The sequence below is a fragment of the Ambystoma mexicanum genome, chromosome 3p (assembly GCF_040938575.1).
Source record: "Ambystoma mexicanum isolate Mex_15411 chromosome 3p, UKY_AmexF1_1, whole genome shotgun sequence".
Lineage (NCBI taxonomy): Eukaryota > Metazoa > Chordata > Amphibia > Caudata > Ambystomatidae > Ambystoma > Ambystoma mexicanum.
This window is the reverse complement of record NC_090925.1, coordinates 1131127608-1131147946: the sequence shown is the minus strand read 5'-3', so window position 1 is coordinate 1131147946 and position 20339 is coordinate 1131127608. Positions and strand designations below refer to the sequence as shown.

The 20339-nt window shown below is 44.2% G+C and overlaps 1 protein-coding gene across 2 annotated transcripts in view; it reads right to left on the bottom strand.

The window, feature by feature from the left end:
• Window positions 1–204: 204 nt before the first annotated feature.
• Window positions 205–20339, bottom strand: part of LOC138581301 (organic cation/carnitine transporter 2-like) — a 747170-nt gene continuing 727035 nt past the window's right edge. For both annotated transcript variants that reach the window (XM_069652516.1, XM_069652515.1), the window contains one exon: window positions 205–4111. Coding sequence is in view for 1 of the 2 variants with exons in the window: in XM_069652515.1 (XP_069508616.1) it covers window positions 4027–4111 (85 nt within the window). In the remaining variant the exon portion in view is untranslated. The remainder of the gene's footprint in view (window positions 4112–20339) is intronic.

The window sequence follows — 20339 nt, the reverse complement described above, 5'->3', positions numbered from 1 at the left end:
ATTATGTAATGGAGTGCTAATATATTAAAATAGGTATTGTGGCCCCTCCTAAAACCAGCCTGCAGTTTGCTCAAGAGTCCTTGCTCATGCGCCCAACACTTTGTACATAACATCTATGCAATTGGAGATTTAGTTTGACAGCATAATACATATTTGGCATTTGAAGACACAATGCACCCATTTTTCCAAACATCAGACGACAACTGGTTTATCATCGTTTTTATTTTGAAAACATTCCTAATTTGTTCACAATCTGTACATCATTTCCTGTCTACTACAAAAACAACAATTATTGCTGTTTGAATTGAGGACATAAGTTGCATTTTACTTTTCCCAGTGGTAAAAACTGGTAAACGTTCTTGGTGAGATAAGCACTGGACAAGACACACGTGAGATGCTTTCCAGAGGGATAATACAAGAGGTGATAATTCAGCACCGAATAAATAAACAAATCTAAAAAGTGTAAAATGATCATGATATCTAAAAAGTATCAAACTGTAAAAAATAACATTTAGCAGTAGTAAAATATTCTCAATTAATGCACAAATGGAAAAAGAAACAAGAATTTGGCATGCTACCATCAATCTGTAACTTGGTGTGTGACAGATATGTGATTTGCCAAGCGGGGTCATTTGTCTATGTGGCAAAATGCTTAATTGTACAGTTGGCTATCACTTTTACTTTGATGGGATGATTTATCAAGTTAAAGATTACAACATCAAGCAAGGCCATTATTCAAAGGCGGGTAGGCAGGACTTTACCGCTGAGTTACAAGTAGTGAGTGAGAAAACCTACAGGAAAAAAAAGGTGAAACACAGTTGTTTAGTAGTTGTCAGGAAGTGCAACTCATACTGCGGGAGGGAAACACGTTTGTTCTATAGTTTTTTTTTTATTGCCCAGGAGGTCCTTTAAGGGGGCATCACGTTCCCGTAACAGAGAACCAGTCCCTTAAATTGCATTTTTAAAATCAGACCCCTCTAGCTTTTTACTGTATGAATTCAGTGCATTAACAGGCTTTACGATGCACCATTTTGGACTTTCAGAGTATTTAAATGATTTGGCTCCACCCTATTCTCTGTCCATGTAAGCAGGTCCTTCACCATGTACACTGATGTGCTTCTAGGGGTGGCAGTGGTGTGCTTTGCGTGCACTGCACTGCTGCAAATAAAACGTACCAGGAGAAAGTGGCTAAAAGGACGGCATTGCTATACCAGCACTCAATGCTAGTGTGGTATATCAGATTTCAATGTTGTATCTTTCCCTTCATAATGTATGACACAATTTTGTATACCAAGAACAAGATTGGACTTTGGACAAGGTGTCAAATCTGCATACTGAAAGTAAGTAGCCTCATGCTCTAGCTCCCTGTTAACATGAACAATTGGGGCAAGCGCGAGAATGCAACGGTGGACAGGAAATCCAGGAGTGCAGTTGCATCTTCAAACGGCTGCAAATGTGGACACGCGTTCACATCCAGAGGACGCATAATCGGGGCTCCCAAAGCCCGCCGAGGACGGATTGTTTACTTACAGAATAGGGCTGTTTTTTTCAAACATTTTTTTACAATTGTGTGTCTTACTTTATGAACCTAATACTTCTTTGTACCTTAATAGAGGAGACAGAAGTGTAAGGTTTCTTTAAGTACAACGCTTGACAAATTAAGACTCCAATTCATATACGTTTTGATTCAGTTACTTTTTGCCAGCATGCGTTCCTCAGAAAACAATTATGAAAATTGCTCCTTATTCAGAACTCAACATTTTTGGGAAGATCCTTAAGAATTGGGTAAAATGTCAGTCATCGACCAACAGATCGATTTTCCTTATTTGTAATGGCTAATGACAGATTGCATTTAGGGGAGAACACAGCTTCTATGGCTGTTGATTCATTTACACGCAGACATCTCGCAAGATGCTCTTCTGTTTTTCGATATTGAGACATCACAAATGTTAATAATGACGGTTTCCAAATTGGATCTCCAATCACAGGTTGAGTAGAACAGTCTAACTGGCCATCTTCTTTTGGTCTTGCCTAGGTCTAGTCCCACAGGGATACAATACTGCATTGGATAAGAAAGGTAAAATACACGTTGTTGCTAATAATATGTGAAATACCTTGCTGAGCTTCCACTCGGACTACAGAGAAGATGTTCTTTGGGTAAGGAGACACGTGACATTGCGGGTGTTACATAGACCATGCACTGTTATGGTCTGTCTTGCCCGGTCTTGAACACGTTGCACAGTTTCAATGCATGCCAAGGGAGGATGAAGAGATGTCAGGATGGCCACGCATGAGATACAAGTCAAGATGCTAGACGCCCAGCATAAAAGACTCAATTTATCACAAACATCCTTCGGATGCTCATAAACCGATCAATGTCTGCTCATGTTGTGTAATTCTCACTACTCAGCCCTATATGAAATGTATTGATTTATTATTTATCATGCGCCCATACAAAAGTGTTTCAAGGCACACAAATATACGGGAACACATTATTTGGCTTTTGGACCACTCACTACACACAGGCTTTACAAAATCATGTTACATTATAATTTTCAGCAAAATGCATGTACAAAATGGGCATTGAATAAATCCCTTCCCTGGTCGAAAAATATGGACATTAAATAAAAAATTAAAAAGGTAGCACTGCAATTGGTTTTTAGAATAAACATTTAAATTAGAGTAAAGTGCCTCCAGGTTCCAGAGTTATCAAGCAACTCAATTCAAATATATTGTATTGTCTATTCTAGCAATTGCAGTTCTTTCTCATCCCCCCAATGCTATAATTGCACTGCTGGACAATCGTATAACTGTTGCATAACTTTTAGGGCTGTTGATGGTGTAAACCGCAGTGGAAAGTGCCCGTTTCAGCTCTTGAGTGAACAACATGTAAGCTCCCAGCAGGAACATCTTTCAGGAAACTTTCACAAGTGAATATGTTAAATTCCAGGCGCAGCCAAACCGGACTGCCAATTATCTTGTAAAATAGCAGAACTGCTTGACATGAGAGTAACTTCACTTCTAATGTAAGAAAATGAAATGTAATCATGCCCATACATACTCCAGAGAATGCATTCAAATCAACCAAACATAGACATCATGCTCTTTCCTACTCCTTCTTGAAAGTCTATTGCCTGGACCAGAGTATTACAGGCAGCCTAAGCTGTTCATACCAATACCACTGTACATGCTCCTAAGCATGTTCTTTAACAGCTTCTGGCGATAATTCTTTAGTTAAAAGCAAACAGAAAGTACATCTTTTTGAGTTTTATGAACACAACGTCAAGCAGAGCGGTTCAACCTAACAGGGTTTAAAAAGCTAACGCCATTTAAGACAGAACAGGTTTTGTAAGATCGAATACAACTCAAACGACAATCTGTTGCTGGAGAGCCACATTAAAATGTACTGTAAAATCCCCTACAAGACACCTTACTGGGTCTTACAAAATTAATGCCACGATGTAATATATATGAGTCAAGCCCATAACTGCTCCAGAAGCCTCATCACAAGCCCCGTCCCAAAAAAGTTAAAACATGAACATGAAAGAGTGATTTAAAATGAATTTGATTAGGTTGAAGTTAGCTTGTCACTGCGTTATTTGTGAGGGAGCTCTGGCTCCTGGCAATTGCAGAACAGTCTCTGCTCATTGTCCTTCTCCGTGGCCCACTTGTGAAATTCCTTCTTACAAAGCAATGATACATTCTCAAAATGGAAGACTATTTAAAATGAATAAATGCTGGATCTGTGAAATGTTTTGCTGTAACAGGGAAAACAAGTCCCTGGACGGAGCAAAGACTGAATAAGCGGACTGGCAAAAGATGATTGGACACCAGCTGCACAGTCATATCGACCAGTTGCTTGTGCATGGATGTCTCTTCAAACGTCATCTTCATTGGTATTTTCCAGTCCAGGAAGAGCAATGGTTCAATAAATATCAAACAACAATAGGACTTAAGCCCAATCAGTGTCCCCTCCAGCAAAATGCCGCCATTGGCTTCCACTTATTCGGGAGGTAGATGGAGCTATCATAGTGAAGTACTTGAAAGAATCTTCGGTGGGTCACTGCTTCTTGAAAGTCTTGTTGTGTGAAAGGCCGCCTTGTATTTGAGCCTGAAAAAAAGGGATTGTTGAGAACTCTGCACTGCAAATCATTTGAACATCGGCAAAAATGTTTTTGTTTTACTAAGAAATAAAGCAGACAAATATTTTAACATTCGAAAATAATGCCTATTAGTAATTGTGATTTTAGAAAGCATGCAATATCAAAATGCAATGAAACCCAAAAAGCATTTGCATATATAGACCAAAGGAGCAGAGTGGGTCCGAAAAACACTCCTAATTTGCAGCAGAAGGCAGGGTAGTCATCCTAGCTGAATTCACAATGAGGCACGGTGTGCGTGTGGGAATTAAACAACATACTTATGGGCACAAAGTCATACGCGTAGTCCACGTTTGCCATAGATGGGGTATGCATGTGATGCTAAGTACCAGTAGTGGTCGGTATCGGGGGAGCGTTGAGCATTCGCAGCCTGTGTTAAGTGGAGGCTCAGAACAGAGGATCAGCTGTGTCAGAAATGGTTAAGTAGGGCGGCTATGCATTAGTGACGGCATCAGAAGAGGTGTGTGCTGGCGGGCTCGAAAGGCCAGACAGGAAACCAAGGCCTTGTGAGTGGGTCTTTGGAGGGGGGGCGGCTCCCCTGGATTGGTCCATTAGCTGTGGATAGCGGCCAATCACAGCGAATAGGGCTTGCAGGGAGAGGAAGCATCTCCTATGCCGAGTGCTGCTGGTAATGGCGGCGGCCATTATCAAACCTAACGGATCCCTAATTTTACTACGATTCTGCCCAGCTGGCCTTTCCTTACGAGTTGCATAGGATGTTGTAGGGGTGCAGGCAATGAGCGACCCGCATTGGAAAGGTAGTGGGATGCCATGGGAGCCTGCAGCATGCGACCACTCTAGTTGCTCGAAAGGCCAGATAGGTATATGACAGATGTTGCTTAAGATGAAGCCACCCAAAACGAATGCTCGGCGAACTAGGCCTTTTCACAGTGATGAACTAGGATGTCGATCAGCTCACAGAAACCAAGGAACACAGGAATTTCTGAGCCTATAACAGCTTGAAAATCTTTCAGTAAGGCCATTTATTGTATATAATAGCAAGCTGGATGTCACCATTGTAGTACCAACTTGAAAAATGACATCCGACATCCCCTTTTTACAAGGAAGCCAGTAAAGATATGTTCTCATCTTGGCAGAGACGCGAATCACCTGGAAGGACTGGCCAAACTAACTTCCCGATGGTTCCCCAGGATCAACCACTTTAACTCTGTCTTGACTGCGCTACCTTGTCTACCTGCTATCGGAAGTGCCAAGGAACTTGAGCACCGTGCATGATGTTGATGATAGTAAGGAGAGGACGCCTGGTCCAGCCATGAGGTCAGTTTCAGACCAACATATAATGTTAAGGAGCTAGTTGGGACAGTGTCTGTTCCAATATGTACTGCCAAGGAGATCGCAAGACCAAAAGAGAAAGGGGGAGGAAACGATGAACACGAGGATGGAAGCAAAGGGAAGCCACTTTATAATTACGAGAGAAGGCAATACATATTTGATAGGGGTACTGCAAGTCATCATTGAGGTGTTTCATAACCAAATAGAGACAATAGTCCGGTATTTTACTCCTTATAAGACATGGCTGCACCATCATACCCTATAGCACTTGGTCTCTTGCTTGCTCGAAAGCAAAACATGTCCCAGTTATTTTAACATGTAACAACGATTTTTCGTTTGGATGAAATGAAGCACTACTATGCAGCATGCAATGTGCTGCAAAACATGCGTTAAGCCGTTTATTCCTATGCATTTAAAATACATTTTGTGTTTAAAATAGATAACATACAGATTAAACCACCATTGTGCACAAAATAAATATATTACTCTAAAAAGCGTTTTTATCAAAGTGCCACAAGAGGATATTTTCAAAGGGAACCTGAAACGCTGGAATTCTGTTCTGTGCATCAGGCACTTTTTTCTTAGTGCAAGTTTAGTTATGATGTTGCTTCTAACATGTGTCAAGGTCATTATTTGCAAACTCTTTTGTGGATACTGCAAGATGCCATAAGTTTTAGAGTGAATACAAGGAAAAACGGGTGCAGAAGAATGATATAGAGGTGATTGGAAATCTATGTACTCCGAGTGCCCAATTATTTGTCATTAGTGCAACCAAGAAAAACAGCCCACATCTCCCTGAAAACGTTTAGCCTATAGAAGATGCTCCTAACTTGGCTGTAATTACCCTACAATGGCAATCATGAATTATAGATATCACACATTTAGCTGAAATGAGTACACTCAGTCATTCTAGTCTATTTAGTTTTCCATTTCCAATGTATCAGTGCGCTTTACAAAAAGAGTTGTAACAATACTGTAAAATTGAAAACAGAAATGCAGTAATGAAATAGATAAAAGTAAACAATTAAAAGCACATTTAATTCTAAATACCTAAAGGAAGCCCTGTCCAGGACATGCAAAACAATAAATGAAATTAAAAAAATGAAAATAGCTTGGAACCAAAATCAGGCTTTAAACGTGAAGTAGAAAGTCAAAATGCCTGTGATGCGACATGAATGAGGAGGACCTTTAATGATTTGTATCCTAGAGTCTATTTTCCATTACAGAGGGGTCGGAACCCCCCTCCCCCACCGGGTGCTGTGCCATGTTGCGTAGAAGAAATAGTGCAATGCTCCCTGCAAGGCTCTGGAGAGCACCTTAGAGGTTTACTTCTGGGCAGTTAAATTGTAGTAGCAACTCCTTGAAAATCCAGGTACCAATTCTTATTACCCTTGTGTAAATGATTAACATTAGATCGCATTAATAGCTTCCAGACACAATTTTATCACTAAAATAACAAGTATTTAGACTTTGGGTATTGGTGTATTGTATTATGTATATTTATTCTCTTGCAGCTATACTATACGACCATGAAAGATAGTTTTGCAACGGAAAATTAGTATCTAATGGCAGCAATAAAGGATGTTGAATACAGTCCTACCATCCGACTATTTTCCTGTTCACTTCTAGGAATCTAAAACATACAGCCAATGAACAATGTGTATAGCCACCAAATAAATGGCACAGTAAAACTAAAGATATACTCACTCACTTTCTGGACTGGTGAGCCAGTAGCCAGGTGATGTTAGTACAGACAGAGTAAACCCATTAAATGAAAAGGGCTAAACAACTATTACAAGAACAAGGCTTCTAAGGGCATTGACCTAAAACAATCTAAAAGCATGGTTGAAAAAGTGCCACCTACAAGCAGAAACTATTGCATTAGAGCACAGATAGGGAGGCATGGCATATGAGGAGGGACACAAAGCTTGTAGGTGTTTCATTATTAGCCCTCCCATTGGCTGCCCATGGCCATGATAATCTTTATGACCAAATCCCTATGACCTTTGTCACCCAGTTCCTGCACCTCCCCATCCAAAAAACATCCTCCTGGTATCACTTTGAGCTATCTTTAATCAAGCCTTACCATCAAACACTGCACTCAAAGTGCCTGACAGTGATTTTCCAACAGTCTTCTGAGAATTCATTAGTTAATGGGAAATGTAAATGCGCAATTGAATAATGTCTTAGCCAGGTCTGCCTTCAGCCACTTTATTTATGAGCACTATTCATGTCCTTCACTGAAGTCCTGTTAAAACCAAGCAATGGCAAAGCCAACAGCTTTGGCTTGTGTACAGTAATTATAAGTTACTCACCATAGTGACTAACATACTCCTAGTCCATAGTCCCCTTTCCTCCATACTGTATGGGCATCCCTCACGAGGGACGGGAAACAGAAAAACTTTCACCAGAAAAAATTGTCTTCCCCTTTAAATTTAGATGCACGCGGGGCGTTGCCCCAGGAGCATGTGCTCCCCTGACTCTGCCCACTGGCGCCACTCCTCAGTCCCCTTTGACGCATTGGCTATATTACAATGCCTAATGACACAGGTTTTTTCTTAAGGGGGATGGTGGGACGTATCGAGGAAAGGGGACTATAGAATAGGAGTACCTTAGTCACTAAGGTGAGTAACTTATAATTACTCCTATGTCCCGTCCCCTTTTCTCCATACTGTATGGGTTATTACAACAGAATGAAGCCCTGGGGAGGAGAGTTGCCCGTCTTGGAAAACAAGTTTCTCAAAACTGCATGGCCAAATGCTGCGTTTGATCTGGCACTGGCGGCCAAGCAATAGTGCTAACATAAGGCCGATGGAAAAGCCCAATTAGCCGCCTTTCTGACTGTCTGCCATGGCAAGTTTCTTCGGAAAGCCACAGCCCTAGCCTTGGCTCTGATTGCATGGACATGCACGTTTGCTGGGAGAGTCATGTGCTGCCCCTCATATGCTTCTTTGATGGCCATAAGCATCCACCTACCTATTGACGCCTTAGATGCTTGGCCGCCTGGTTTTGACCCACCGAAGGTCACAAACAGGGAATCCGAGTTATGGAAGGTCTTAGTCCTGTGTAGGTAGAATCTCAGGGCACGTCTGTCTAACGGTTTTATAACACTGAACGCGGCGTACAATAAAAACATTTTTTTTAACTTTAATCAACCACAGGTTCTTTTATTTGAGTAGGCCCCCAACCCGTCTCGCACCCACCTTCACTAACACCCTGTGTCACAGTAGACGAGGAACCAGGCTGGTGTGTATCAATATAAATAAAAGCAAAATCAAACAATTGGACAGCAGCCACCAATGTTGTGGCAATACAATATGCAAAGATTCCCACAACACCATTAGTTCAAACTCCTAACACAATTTACAGAAACCTTTAATAGCAAACGGAAGACAAATTGTTTTGACATCAACAGATAGCATTCGAGTTAAGAACTCACCCTGCAACACTCACCCCCAAACGTCTGCTAACTAAATTATTTTTGGATGGAAGGCAGTGGCAAGGAGTCAGGATGAAGAGGGAAAATCAGATTTAGAATTCAGCCCACCACCCCAAGATGGGAGACCAGAAAAGAAAATGAAAACCCGATTTATGAGCAAAACGGCATAATCGGATTTCACTTGTTTCTCCTACAGCAGCTTAAAACCGCTGTGGGATAGCTAGGACATAAATTTGTGTTGCTATACTCGAGAGGTAAGAAAGCTTACAGATTACTAAGCAGGGCACCGAGGCAACATGAAGACAAGGTAAGAAAGTCGATTTTGGGAAAAGAAGACAAATGTAAAAGAAAACACACGCAGCAGAATGGAAATTCGTTTCTACACAGGACTTGGGATGACAGACAGCCACGGGAAGGGCTTGGCTGTCAAAATTGGAAATCGGTTTTCAGGCCAAGGAACAGAGGCGCATAACAGATAAGATTCTGACAGAAAGGGTTATTCTCAATGGGACTACGGTTTGGGTTTTTTCTATGGGACAGATGAAGATTGCAATTCGTAGGAATGCACAATACATGGGCAGATTCGCTTTTTGTTACACAAAGACTAATTCTATTTGCTATATTTTAATTACTATATTTATTAAAGAAAGGCACTTGACATGAGGTGGTTAATTTAGAATTTCAACCAACTCACTATGAATCTCTTTATAGGGGAATCAATTGATTTACTTGAAAATGATACCAAGGACTTACACAGATAACGGAAAGAATTATAAAAGGAATACGCTACAGACACAGGCGAATACAGATTCTTCTATGGAAAGGGGAACGATTCATACTGGCAATTTGGGACTATGAATGGGATTTTTCAAATGGGATGCAAGAGGCAAAAGAGCGGGCTATGCAGTTTGGGGACTGGGGTTATGTGCTACCTACAATGTAAGCTTGAGTTTGGGATTCTGGAAAGCCAGCGATGTCTCTGGTCACTCTGGTCAGCTAGGCCAAGGGATCTGGTCACTCTGGAAAGTGAGGCCAAGGGATCTGGTCACTAGGCTTTCCTGGATGGGATTCTGGACAGCTAGGCAAGGTCTGGTCACTGCACTCTCTTGGGTGGGGTCAGCTAGGCAAGGTCTGGTCACTGTACTCTCTTGGATGGGGTCAGCTAGGCAAGGTCTGGTCACTGCACTCTCTTGGATAGGGTCAGCTGCCTCCTCTCCTTTCTCCCTGGATTCTTGGGTGTGCCTGTATCTGAATGGATGGATCTGCCTGGATGAATGTCTACATCTCGTTTTTGAATCTAAAACCTTGTGTTTCTCTGTCTCCCCCTTATTTAGGCAAAATGATATCATATCATTTACAATCGGGGGGAGTACTCTGGAATTACTCCTATCCTAGAATAGGACAGCCTACCAGTTCTCTCTCCTCCCCCAGTGCCGATTGGTTCAGGGGAAATGACATAATTTCTGTTTGCATTTATGACCTTTCTTTGTCTCTTAGTATACTTTTTAACAAAAATAGTTATAGAACAAAACTTCAAACTTATACTAGCCACCGCCATAAGAATTAGATGTACAAGTTACTTACCATATCTGGAGGAGGGCGTCCTGCGTCGATCCGTTGTCCCTCGAGGGCCTCCGTCGAGGGTCGACTTCACCGGATGTTATATATAGGACGCACGGCGCCCGTAGCCTCAGTTGTAGTTTTTTCCCAGAGCGTGTGGCACAAAACTCCTGCCACTATGACTGCAGATAGCCTTGCAGAAACATAAACTGCAATTGCATAGGAAATTCAGTAGAGGGGCAGGCTGGGCGGGCGATGTGGAATACGTCGGAGGAACATCCCATCGAAAGAACGTTACCAGATATGGTAAGTAACTTGTTCTTTGAGGGGATTGTGTCCTCCAACGTATTCCACATCTATGACAGACTCCCAAAGCAGTACCAATTTATGGAGGTGGGAAAAGAATTTACAATTTAGAATTCTAGAATGCCCAATCAAATCGCTGAATAAAGGACTGCCTTACCAAAGGCCAAATCCTGCCCAAGGATGTAGACTGTTATATATCGTAATCTCAACCCTTATCAAGACAATATTTTGTGTTGGTTACGTTATATAGTTGACATTTTTGTCATCTGGAAGGGGAGTGTAGAAGAGGCGAACCAATTCAATGGCTGGCTGAATGAACAAAACAGATACCTTAAATTCACCATGAGCATGAGCAATAATATAGTGAATTTTTTGGACATTTCGATATACCACCATCAAGGTGTTTTGCTGATAAAGCCTTTCAACAAAGAGACAGATAAAAATGCCCTTCTCCATTTCAACAGCCACCATGTGCAAACATGTAAAAAACAATCTGCCTTGTGGACAATTTTTGCGTTTTAAAAAAAACACCAGCGCCAGTGAATCTTATGAGGAAGGAGCAAACAAACTGATTGCCAAACTTACCACTCGGGACTACCCTAAATGTCTAGTGAAGGACGCAGTAAAAAGGGCATTTAACAACAATAGAGAAGCCCTCCTCGATCAACAACGACACAGGAATAGGGTTACCAAGGAGACTCCACTAGTTTTTGTTAACACCTTCAGTAATTTATCCTATAAAATCAAAGGTATTATTAACAAAAATTGGAACAGTCATGACAAAAGAATGCAAAAAACCTTTTGTAGCTTTCAGAAAAAGCACCACCATACGTAACCTAGTGATGAGGAATGACATTGGGAACAGCAAAAACAAGGAGGTCCAACAGACAAGACTGTGGGGTTTACCGACAGTATCAGGACACCACCCATGTGGGAACTGCACCATGTGCGCACAGACTAGAAAGACTGTTACAGTAGATTTGGGTCTAGAAAGAGAATGGAACATCACAGAACACACTAATTGTAACACAGAAAATGTGGTATATGTAATTAGATGCCCCTGCCAATATATCTACATTGGGAAGACTAGTCGAAAATGTAAAACGAGAATGACTGAGCACAAAAGTTGTATCAAAAATAAGGTAGAACAAGCACCACTTGTAAAACATTCCGTGGAAAAAAATCACAAGTGTACAGACTTCAATTGGACTATCTTGAAACATGTGAAAGGAAAAACACAAGATCCGATCAATAAGAAACACTTGAGCTTGGAACAAAAATTAATTTTCCTAACTAAAAGCAATATTCAAGGTCTAAACGAAAATATAGAGTGGCATAATGCATAAAAGGTACAGGCTTATGTGCTCAGTCAACTAGTTATTTAATCATGACTTGTTATATAGGCATATGACTTGTTATCTAGGCATAGAGCAATGGTTAAGATATCAATTTGTGTTGGAACTGTTTAAGTGACTTTAACCTGATGATGTTCATGAATGCGATTGAAATATGTGCCATGTCTCTTTGGGGCCATTAGTAGATGTAATACATGTAGATAATATTGACAGTATTCCAACACTATCACCCGGCATACGCAGTTAGAGCTTCTCTAATTTTCGAGTTTTTCCCATTTGGAATTTGAGGCCACTTCATATGGCCACAATACCTAAACAACTCAGTACCTTAGAGCATTGCTGCTCTCTTTGGCCATGGAACCCTTTTTAATATAGCTAGCACTATTGTTGGGCGCTTTTTTCTGTTCAGGCTTAAACCCTACCTTGGCCTGTTAATATGGGATGCCCGGGATTACAAATCCTGTGAGTATGTATATGTGCGCGCATACAGCATCGCGTAGAGACACATGACATCATCATGTTGCATGTGATGTCATCGCGTCACCCGTGTGATATTTACGGCGGCCATTTTGGATTGCCCAATGGCACGCAAACCAATGATGATTGAACTCAGCCAAGAAAACTCCAGAAACTAAGGTGTGATGGGGTTTTTCAAGGGCTTAATAACCCATCCGGACTTTTAGGTCATCTACCATCCCCTTCACCATTCCAAGTTATAGGGGGTCACTTTTGATTCTTTATAAATTTTAAAACTATTTTCAGTCCTAAACCAAGATCAACATTGTTGGTGCGCTGAGACTAAGATAGTCCCTTACCAACTGACATTTGGGTTTTATAAACCCTCCACTGAACCATTCCTGGCCTTTACGCCCCATTGTTTTTTCCCTTTTCTGTAGAATCCTGACGAGCTACGAAAACATCACCCATCAAGACGGATGATGGATCCTACATATGAGTAGAAACCATTGAAATGCCCTGTAAGGAAGTTTTACTTGGCATATTGGTAAAATGGATCTGGAAAGGTCTATTTTAATTCTTAGACAGTCACTCTTGTATTTTGTGTATTGTATCTTGTAAACTAAAGAGGAGGTTGGAGTGATCTTCCTTAATGAACTGGAAATCGCCCCCACAAACACCAATTTCTTTGGTCCCTGACCCGTGGATTTATCTACCACACTCTAAAAAGTATGTAAATATAAAAATATACCAAACCCCTTAGGTGGATCGGGGTGCTTTTTTGTAGTCTAGTAATAAGACATAAACAAACATACCAGTAACACACAATATCTTTACCCTGCAGGGCCCGCATTTTGAAGAATTGGCAGTAAGAAAGTGATAGGAAAGGAATACCATCACCATTGAAAACCCATAGTAATTTTACCCCTGATGAATGTCCTACATTTGTCTGTGTTTTAAGGACAGAAACTTGTACAAGTTGGGTTTGAAAATACACCAACAGCACTTAGAAACACGAGAAATTACTCCAGTGTGAAGTTTCATACGGAGCTGTGTTAAAACCATTAAAAATCAACCCACGTTATGGGTTTTCCATGTGTTTTTGTAAAGTATAGTCTTTTACTTGTTTTATATATTGTGTGTTGACATTGTATTTTATGTAATGTGATCATTTTATGAGTGTTAAATTTAAATAAAAATATGTATTAATATGAACATTGGTAATACACCTGCCCCTGTTTCTTCTGCCCTGTGGGTATATACAACTGTGTATACATCTTCTTTTTGAATATTAATGATCTTATCCATGTGGTAAGAAGTACGTTGATCCCCAGAGCATGGTATTTGCCATTTGAGAATAACACACGTCCAAGAAATAGTGCCACAAAAGTATGGACAGAGGCCCATGTGGCTGCTTTGCAAATATTGCAAATAGGAACACCCCTCTGTAAAGCAGTGGAGGCAGCCCCACCGCTAGTAGAGTGAGCCCGTAAGCCTACCGGTGGGTCCTTTTCCAGGAAAAGGGTAACACTCAGAGATCGTCAAAATGATCCATCTGGACAAGGTCTGCTTGGAAACAGCCTGACCCAAGCGCCTTCCAGCATAACCAACAAAGAGCTGATCGTCCACTCCGACCTGGGACATCCGTGAGAGATAGAAACTCAAAGCTCTCCTAGGATCCAACCTATGGAGCCTCTCCTCTTCCTTACCAGGATGTGGAGGAGGATAAAACGCCGGAAGAATCACCTTCTGGCTCAAATGGAATTCCGACACAACCTTCGGAAGAAAAGAAGGCTGCACCCGCAGGACAACCGTGTCCTTATGGAAAACAGTAAAGGTGGCTTGGCGGAAAGTGCCTGCAACTCACTCAGCGTGCGGAAGTAACCGCAACTAAAAACACAGTTTTAAAGGACAACAGTTGCAATGGACAAGAATGTAAGGGCTCAAACGGAGCTCCCATTAGGAACTTTAAAACCAAATTAAAATCCCATCCTGGCACCTGGAAAGGCGACAGTGGAAACACATTAGTTAGCCCTTCCAGAAACTGGGAAATCAAAGGAATCTTAAAATAAGAACATTCCTCAGACGAGCGCTTAAATATGGACAGCACCGCCAGGTAACCCTTAATGGTACCCACTTGAAGGCCCTTGTGGGCTAAAGAAAGCAAAACAGACAAAACCAAAGGAATGTAAGATTGGAAAGGATCCACATTCTGTACTCTGCACCAGTCACAGAACGTTCTCCAACAGCAACAGTACAGGGATTTCGTTGCAGGCCTTCTGGCCGAAAGCAACACCTCCATCACGTTTTCGGGGAGGTCCCAATCCTTATACCTCAACCTTTCAGATACCAAGCATGAAGGCTGAGAGACTTGACCGCTGGATGGAGAACCCAACCCCCCTCCCGTGAGAGCAGATTGTCTCGGTAGGGAAGACGGCGTGGAGAGCAGATGGACATGTCTAGAAGGTCCGGGCACCACACTCTCCTGGCCCAAGCCGGAGAAATGAGTATCATTCGGGAACCAAACCTCCGTAACCTCCGCAACACTTGCGGAATGACGGGACTGGAAGAAACACGTACAGCAGTGAGAAGGACCACTCAACTACGAACGTGTCCCCTAAGGCTCCTTTTGGGGGAAAATTCCCGCGAGCAGAATCTCTCGCACTTCCGGTTGACACTGATGGCAAAAAGATCCACTTGTGGGGTTCCCCAAAGGGCTAAGATCTCCAAAAGAACTTCCTGAGCCAGTTCTCACTCGTGAGAGACCGTGCTCTTCCTGCTCAGAGCGTCCGCCGTCGCATTTTCGTCTCCGGCCAGATGAACTGCAGAGATTGAAATGTCCTGCTTGATGGCCCAGAACCAGAGCTGCATCGCCTCCCGGCGCAACGTGAGTGACCCTGCCCCCCATTTTTTGTTGAGGTTGTGCATGGCCACTGTATTGTCTGTCATAATCAGGACATTCTTCGCCCGCACAGATGGCAGAAAAGCCTTCAGGGCTAGCCTGACGGCCCTCAACTCTAACAGATTGATGTGGAGTCTGGACTCCGACGGAGACCAACGTCCACTTGCTGTCAACTCGTTGGCATGAGCGCCCCAACCTGTGAGGGATGCGTCCGTCACGATCTTCACCTCTGGCCATGGTTGCCAAAATGGGGCTCCCTTTATCAGATTGCCTTCATCAGCCCACCATAGAAGATCCTGGGCGACCGAGGTCGGAATCTGAACGGGATCCGACATCCTGCCGGAGAACTGCGACCACTGCATCTTGAGAGCCCACTGCAGGGATCTCATCCGCAGCCTGGCCTCTGGCACCAGGAAAATGCAGGATGCCATGAGGCCGAGCAACCTCAAGAATTAGAACGCTGGGAGACTCTGGGCACGTTGAAACTTTTCCATCTGCAGAATGTTATGAGCCCTCACCTGGGGAGACAAACACTGCCCCAGGGATGTGTCGAGCACTGCTCCGATGTATTGGAGCCGCTGGGTAGGTGTCAAATGTGACTTCTTTAAATTGAGGGAGTAGCCCAGCTTGTGAAGGGAGTGGCAGGTGACGGACAGATGATCCAGGGCTTGCTCGGGAGAGCGCGCCCTGATCAACCAATCATCCAGGTAGGGGTAGACGTGAATCCCCCCTTTCCTGAGATACTCTGCCACCACCACCATCAGCTTGGTGAAGACCCTCGGGACGGAGGTCAATCCGAACGGCAGGACCTGAAACTGAAAATGCGAGTCGCCAACTGCAAACCTTAGGTACTTCCTGTACTTGGGATGAATCGGCACATGAAAGTAAGCATCCTTGAGGTCTAGAGACACCAACCAATCCTAAAGTTGAAGGGCCTGGAGGACTTGAGAAAGAGTTACCATCTTGAACTTGTCGTTCCTGGGCAGCTTGTTCAAACAACCAAGTCCATGATGGTTCTCAATACCCCGTCTTTTTTCGAGATTAAAAAATAAGGGGAATACCATCCCTTGTTCCTCTCCGCTACAGGCACCAGTTCTATGGCGCCTTTCTTTAGCAGGGATAGGATTTCCTGCACAAGGAGCGGATCCAGACGCTTCAAAGAGAGCTTCCTCGGTGGATTGTTGTGAGGCCTCTGCCGGAAGGGAAGACAGTAACCGCGGGCTATGATCTCCAGAACCCACACATCTGAAGTAATGGCCCGCCATTCTCCAAGATGCTGTGCAAGTCTGCCCCCAACCGAGGATCCGTGGGACATGGTCTCATGACCGAGCGGACGTGGCTGCATGCCGGCGCGACTTTGGCACCCCAAGTACCTTGCTTTCCACCCCTGGTACTCCTACGGTGGCCCCTTTGACTGGCAGCTCCCCTCGATCTACCAAAGAAAGAGTAGTACCGAAAGGAACCTCCCCTCCATTGCTGTCCCCTAGGACGAAAAGGCGGAGGTTGACATACTGCAGCACTCAAAGACTTTGCTGCAGCTTTGGAGATCTGCAACCTCTCAAGGCTCTCGTCAGCCTTGCTGCCAAACAGATGAACACCATCAAAGGGCATGTTCAGAAGACGGGCTTGCACATCAGGAGCAAACCCCGACTTCCGCAACCACACAAACCTGCGTATCATGGTGCTCGCAGCCATGGACCGGTGTCCAAACCCGACTGAAGGGATTCGCACATGGCGTCCTTGCCGTCTTGCACGAGGGATAGAAAACCTTCTGTTTCTTCCCCTTCAGGAATATGCTCAGCCGCCAAAGACGCACAGTTCAACAGAGTGTGTGTAAATCTTGCTAAGGCACAAGTGGAGTTGACCGACTTCAATGCTATACCCCATGCCGAAAATACCTTCTTTGCCCAACCATCAAAGCGCTGATCATCCCTATAAGGGGGGATGGTAGGGTACGCACCCTGGTTCGAGGAGGCCGTAGCCGCCTGCACCACCAAACTCTCCGGAGTAGGGTGCGTCGATAAGTAGCAGGGATCACTACTGGATGGGCGGTATTTCTTCGGAAGCGACTTACTAACTGCCGGTAGACTCTCCGGAGCAGGCCAAGCCACTGCCACCCTCCTTTTCAAAGCCATGTGAAACGGCAACGCTGGGTCAGTGGGCGGACCTTGATCCAGGATGTCCATCAAATCATCCTTGACATGAGACGCCGATAGGAGGAATCCGCATACACCCCAAGCTCAGGTCGGCCAAACTCCACTTCTGCAGAGGTGTCAAGGCCACTAGCGTCATGCAATGACTGACGGAGTTCCTCCATCTGACTATACCCAGACAAAAGGTCATCAGGGACATCTGGAGGCACTGGCAAGGCCATCTACTCATCAGACAGTTCCTCAACCTCTGAAATATCCTATAAAGGTTGGAAAAACTTTAATCTAGGAGGAGGAACAGAAAAGGGCTCAAAAACAGGCCTCATAGACTTATTGGTAGCCTTCCTCAGAGGTTCCACAGCCCTCAGGGGCACCTCCATCAAATCCTCCCCAAACGGCGTCGAGGGCACCGAAGGAATCGGCGTCAATGTCGACCTAGGTGCCGACGGCGTCGAAGACTTCTTCGAGGACGGAGCCCTGAGAGTGTCCCCCGACGGACACGGCGCCGATGGTGTCGACGACTTCTTCGAGGCCGGAGCCTCGAGAGAGCCCCTCGATGGACATGGCACCGATGGCGTTGACGCCTTCTTGGAAGGCTTCACAGGTTCCGACGGTCTCGATGGCATCGAGGACCAGGACCTGGATCTGGCACAGCTATAGCAATCTCCCTTGTCCGAGCGGGACCTTGACGGCTCCCGATGATCACGCCGACCGCCAGAGCCCGAAGGCGTGCGAGTGGTGGACCAAGCCCATTCCCAGCCGGCTCCTTTCGAAGGCGTGGCTGGAACTGTGCCTTGCGACTCGAAAATCACTATCATCTGCTGGCGGAATGCATCCCATTCGTCTGGCGATGAAGACTTGGTGGGACAAGTCAACCGTCTGGCGGAGTACTCCTCCAACGAGGACGGGGAAGACGACTGGTGATGGTGCTTCCTAGAAAGCCTCAACGAGGCAGAGGAATGGCGGGAACCAATCGTAGACCGAGACCCCCTAGATTTTCACCGACACGGAGAGTCGCCCTTCGAGACATCGGTGGAAAGCCCAGTGGACTTCGATTTACGGGGCTTAGACACCCTACCTACCTTCAATTTCCCCTTACGTTCCCGCAAGGCCTTAGACGTCAGGGACTGGCAATCCTGCCAGTCGTCGGTGGCGTGGATTTCACCGAGGCACCAGAGGCAGATGTCGTGTGGGTCCGTGATGGACATCTTCGAACCGCAGTCCCGACATTTTTTAAAGCCCGACTTCGGGGTAGTAGAAGAAGATGAAGACATTGTACACAATGAAAGATTCAAGCGCGCCGAGATTCCGGAACAAACACGTTTGTGGAAAAAAACGGAACTGAGGCTACGGGCGCTGTGCGTCCTATATATAACATCCGGTGACGTCGACCCTCGATGGAGGCCCCCAAGGGACAATGGATCGACGCAGGACGCCCTCTGATGAAAACTTTCCGAAGCAGCACAGCTGTGGACATTACCTGTCAGATGTGGAATACGTCGGAGGACACGATCCCCTCGAAATGTGGATTCAATAGGTCAAAGGGAATTGGACAATCCGATTGCCGGCTCTGTGCAAGGTCACATCACCATTTGGTATATTTGGGCCCTTTTTATGAAATGCAAAATATTTAAAATTCTGCCAATGGCTACACAGGTTCACAATTACATCTTGCATCTTTCCACTTAGTTTCATATCTGTCCCATTTATAATTCAACCCGAAAGGCGTCTTTCATGGCCATTTCATTTCACCAGATGCTAGCAACATGTACTTGGTCTCTTTACATTCGCCTAAAAATCACATGGAAAACTAGCATAATACAAAATGACTACTTATTCAGGGTGCTGGTAAAAATGTTCTAAAATACAGAAGTCCTTTAATGTCAATTGGGTGCTGGAGGAAACCGCGCCCCTCGGTCATGCACAGGCCATACTGGCTTCCTTTGTTCCTTCTTTTAGGACTGCCTGCTAGTCTAGCAGGGCAATGAATCCTCACACTCTCAGCCACCTCACATGCCATTGTGGGTCGGTTCACTTATGGATGCAACTTTTCCGCGGGAGGCAAGGCCTGCCATTGAGTGCTGTGCCTGGGCCAAAATCCCAGTTTTACTGGTTTCTGAGTCTTTTCCAAGGCAACCTAATTTTTTGGGGACAAATATAATGTAGATTATGTAGCCAAACCGCCAACCACATATTCAATGATATCTCTGTGCAAGCAAAAAGCTGCCATTTGACATTGACTTTTCACAATATGTTCCTTATTTACCAAAGACCAGATTCCCACATGTGTAGGCCTTTTATTTCAAGTTGCAAATGCGGTTCTGCAGCCAAAGGATTGTTTTTCAATTATTCTTTAGGGGGGTTTTGGCATGTAGTGTTGGTTCATGAACACAGAGGGACACTGCACAGAATTTCTTTGATTTTGACACAGAAAGGAGCAAACCACACCATTTCTTTCATTTGCAGACATTTGAGCGTGAGGGTTCACATCAAAGGGAATCAAAAGCCGTGTTGGGTGAAATCCATAACTTTTCCCCTCATGTGGTTTATCACAAAAAAAAGGCTATTTCAGATGTCGTGCATACTTTCTCTTCTCCAAATGTAATAAAACAGCTGCAGCGCTGTTCTGAAGGCAGGGCATAGCTTGTAGTCATGCAGACGAAAATGCAGCAGTTTCAGGGCCGTTTCAATGGAGCGCACAACTTTGTGGTGTTTTAG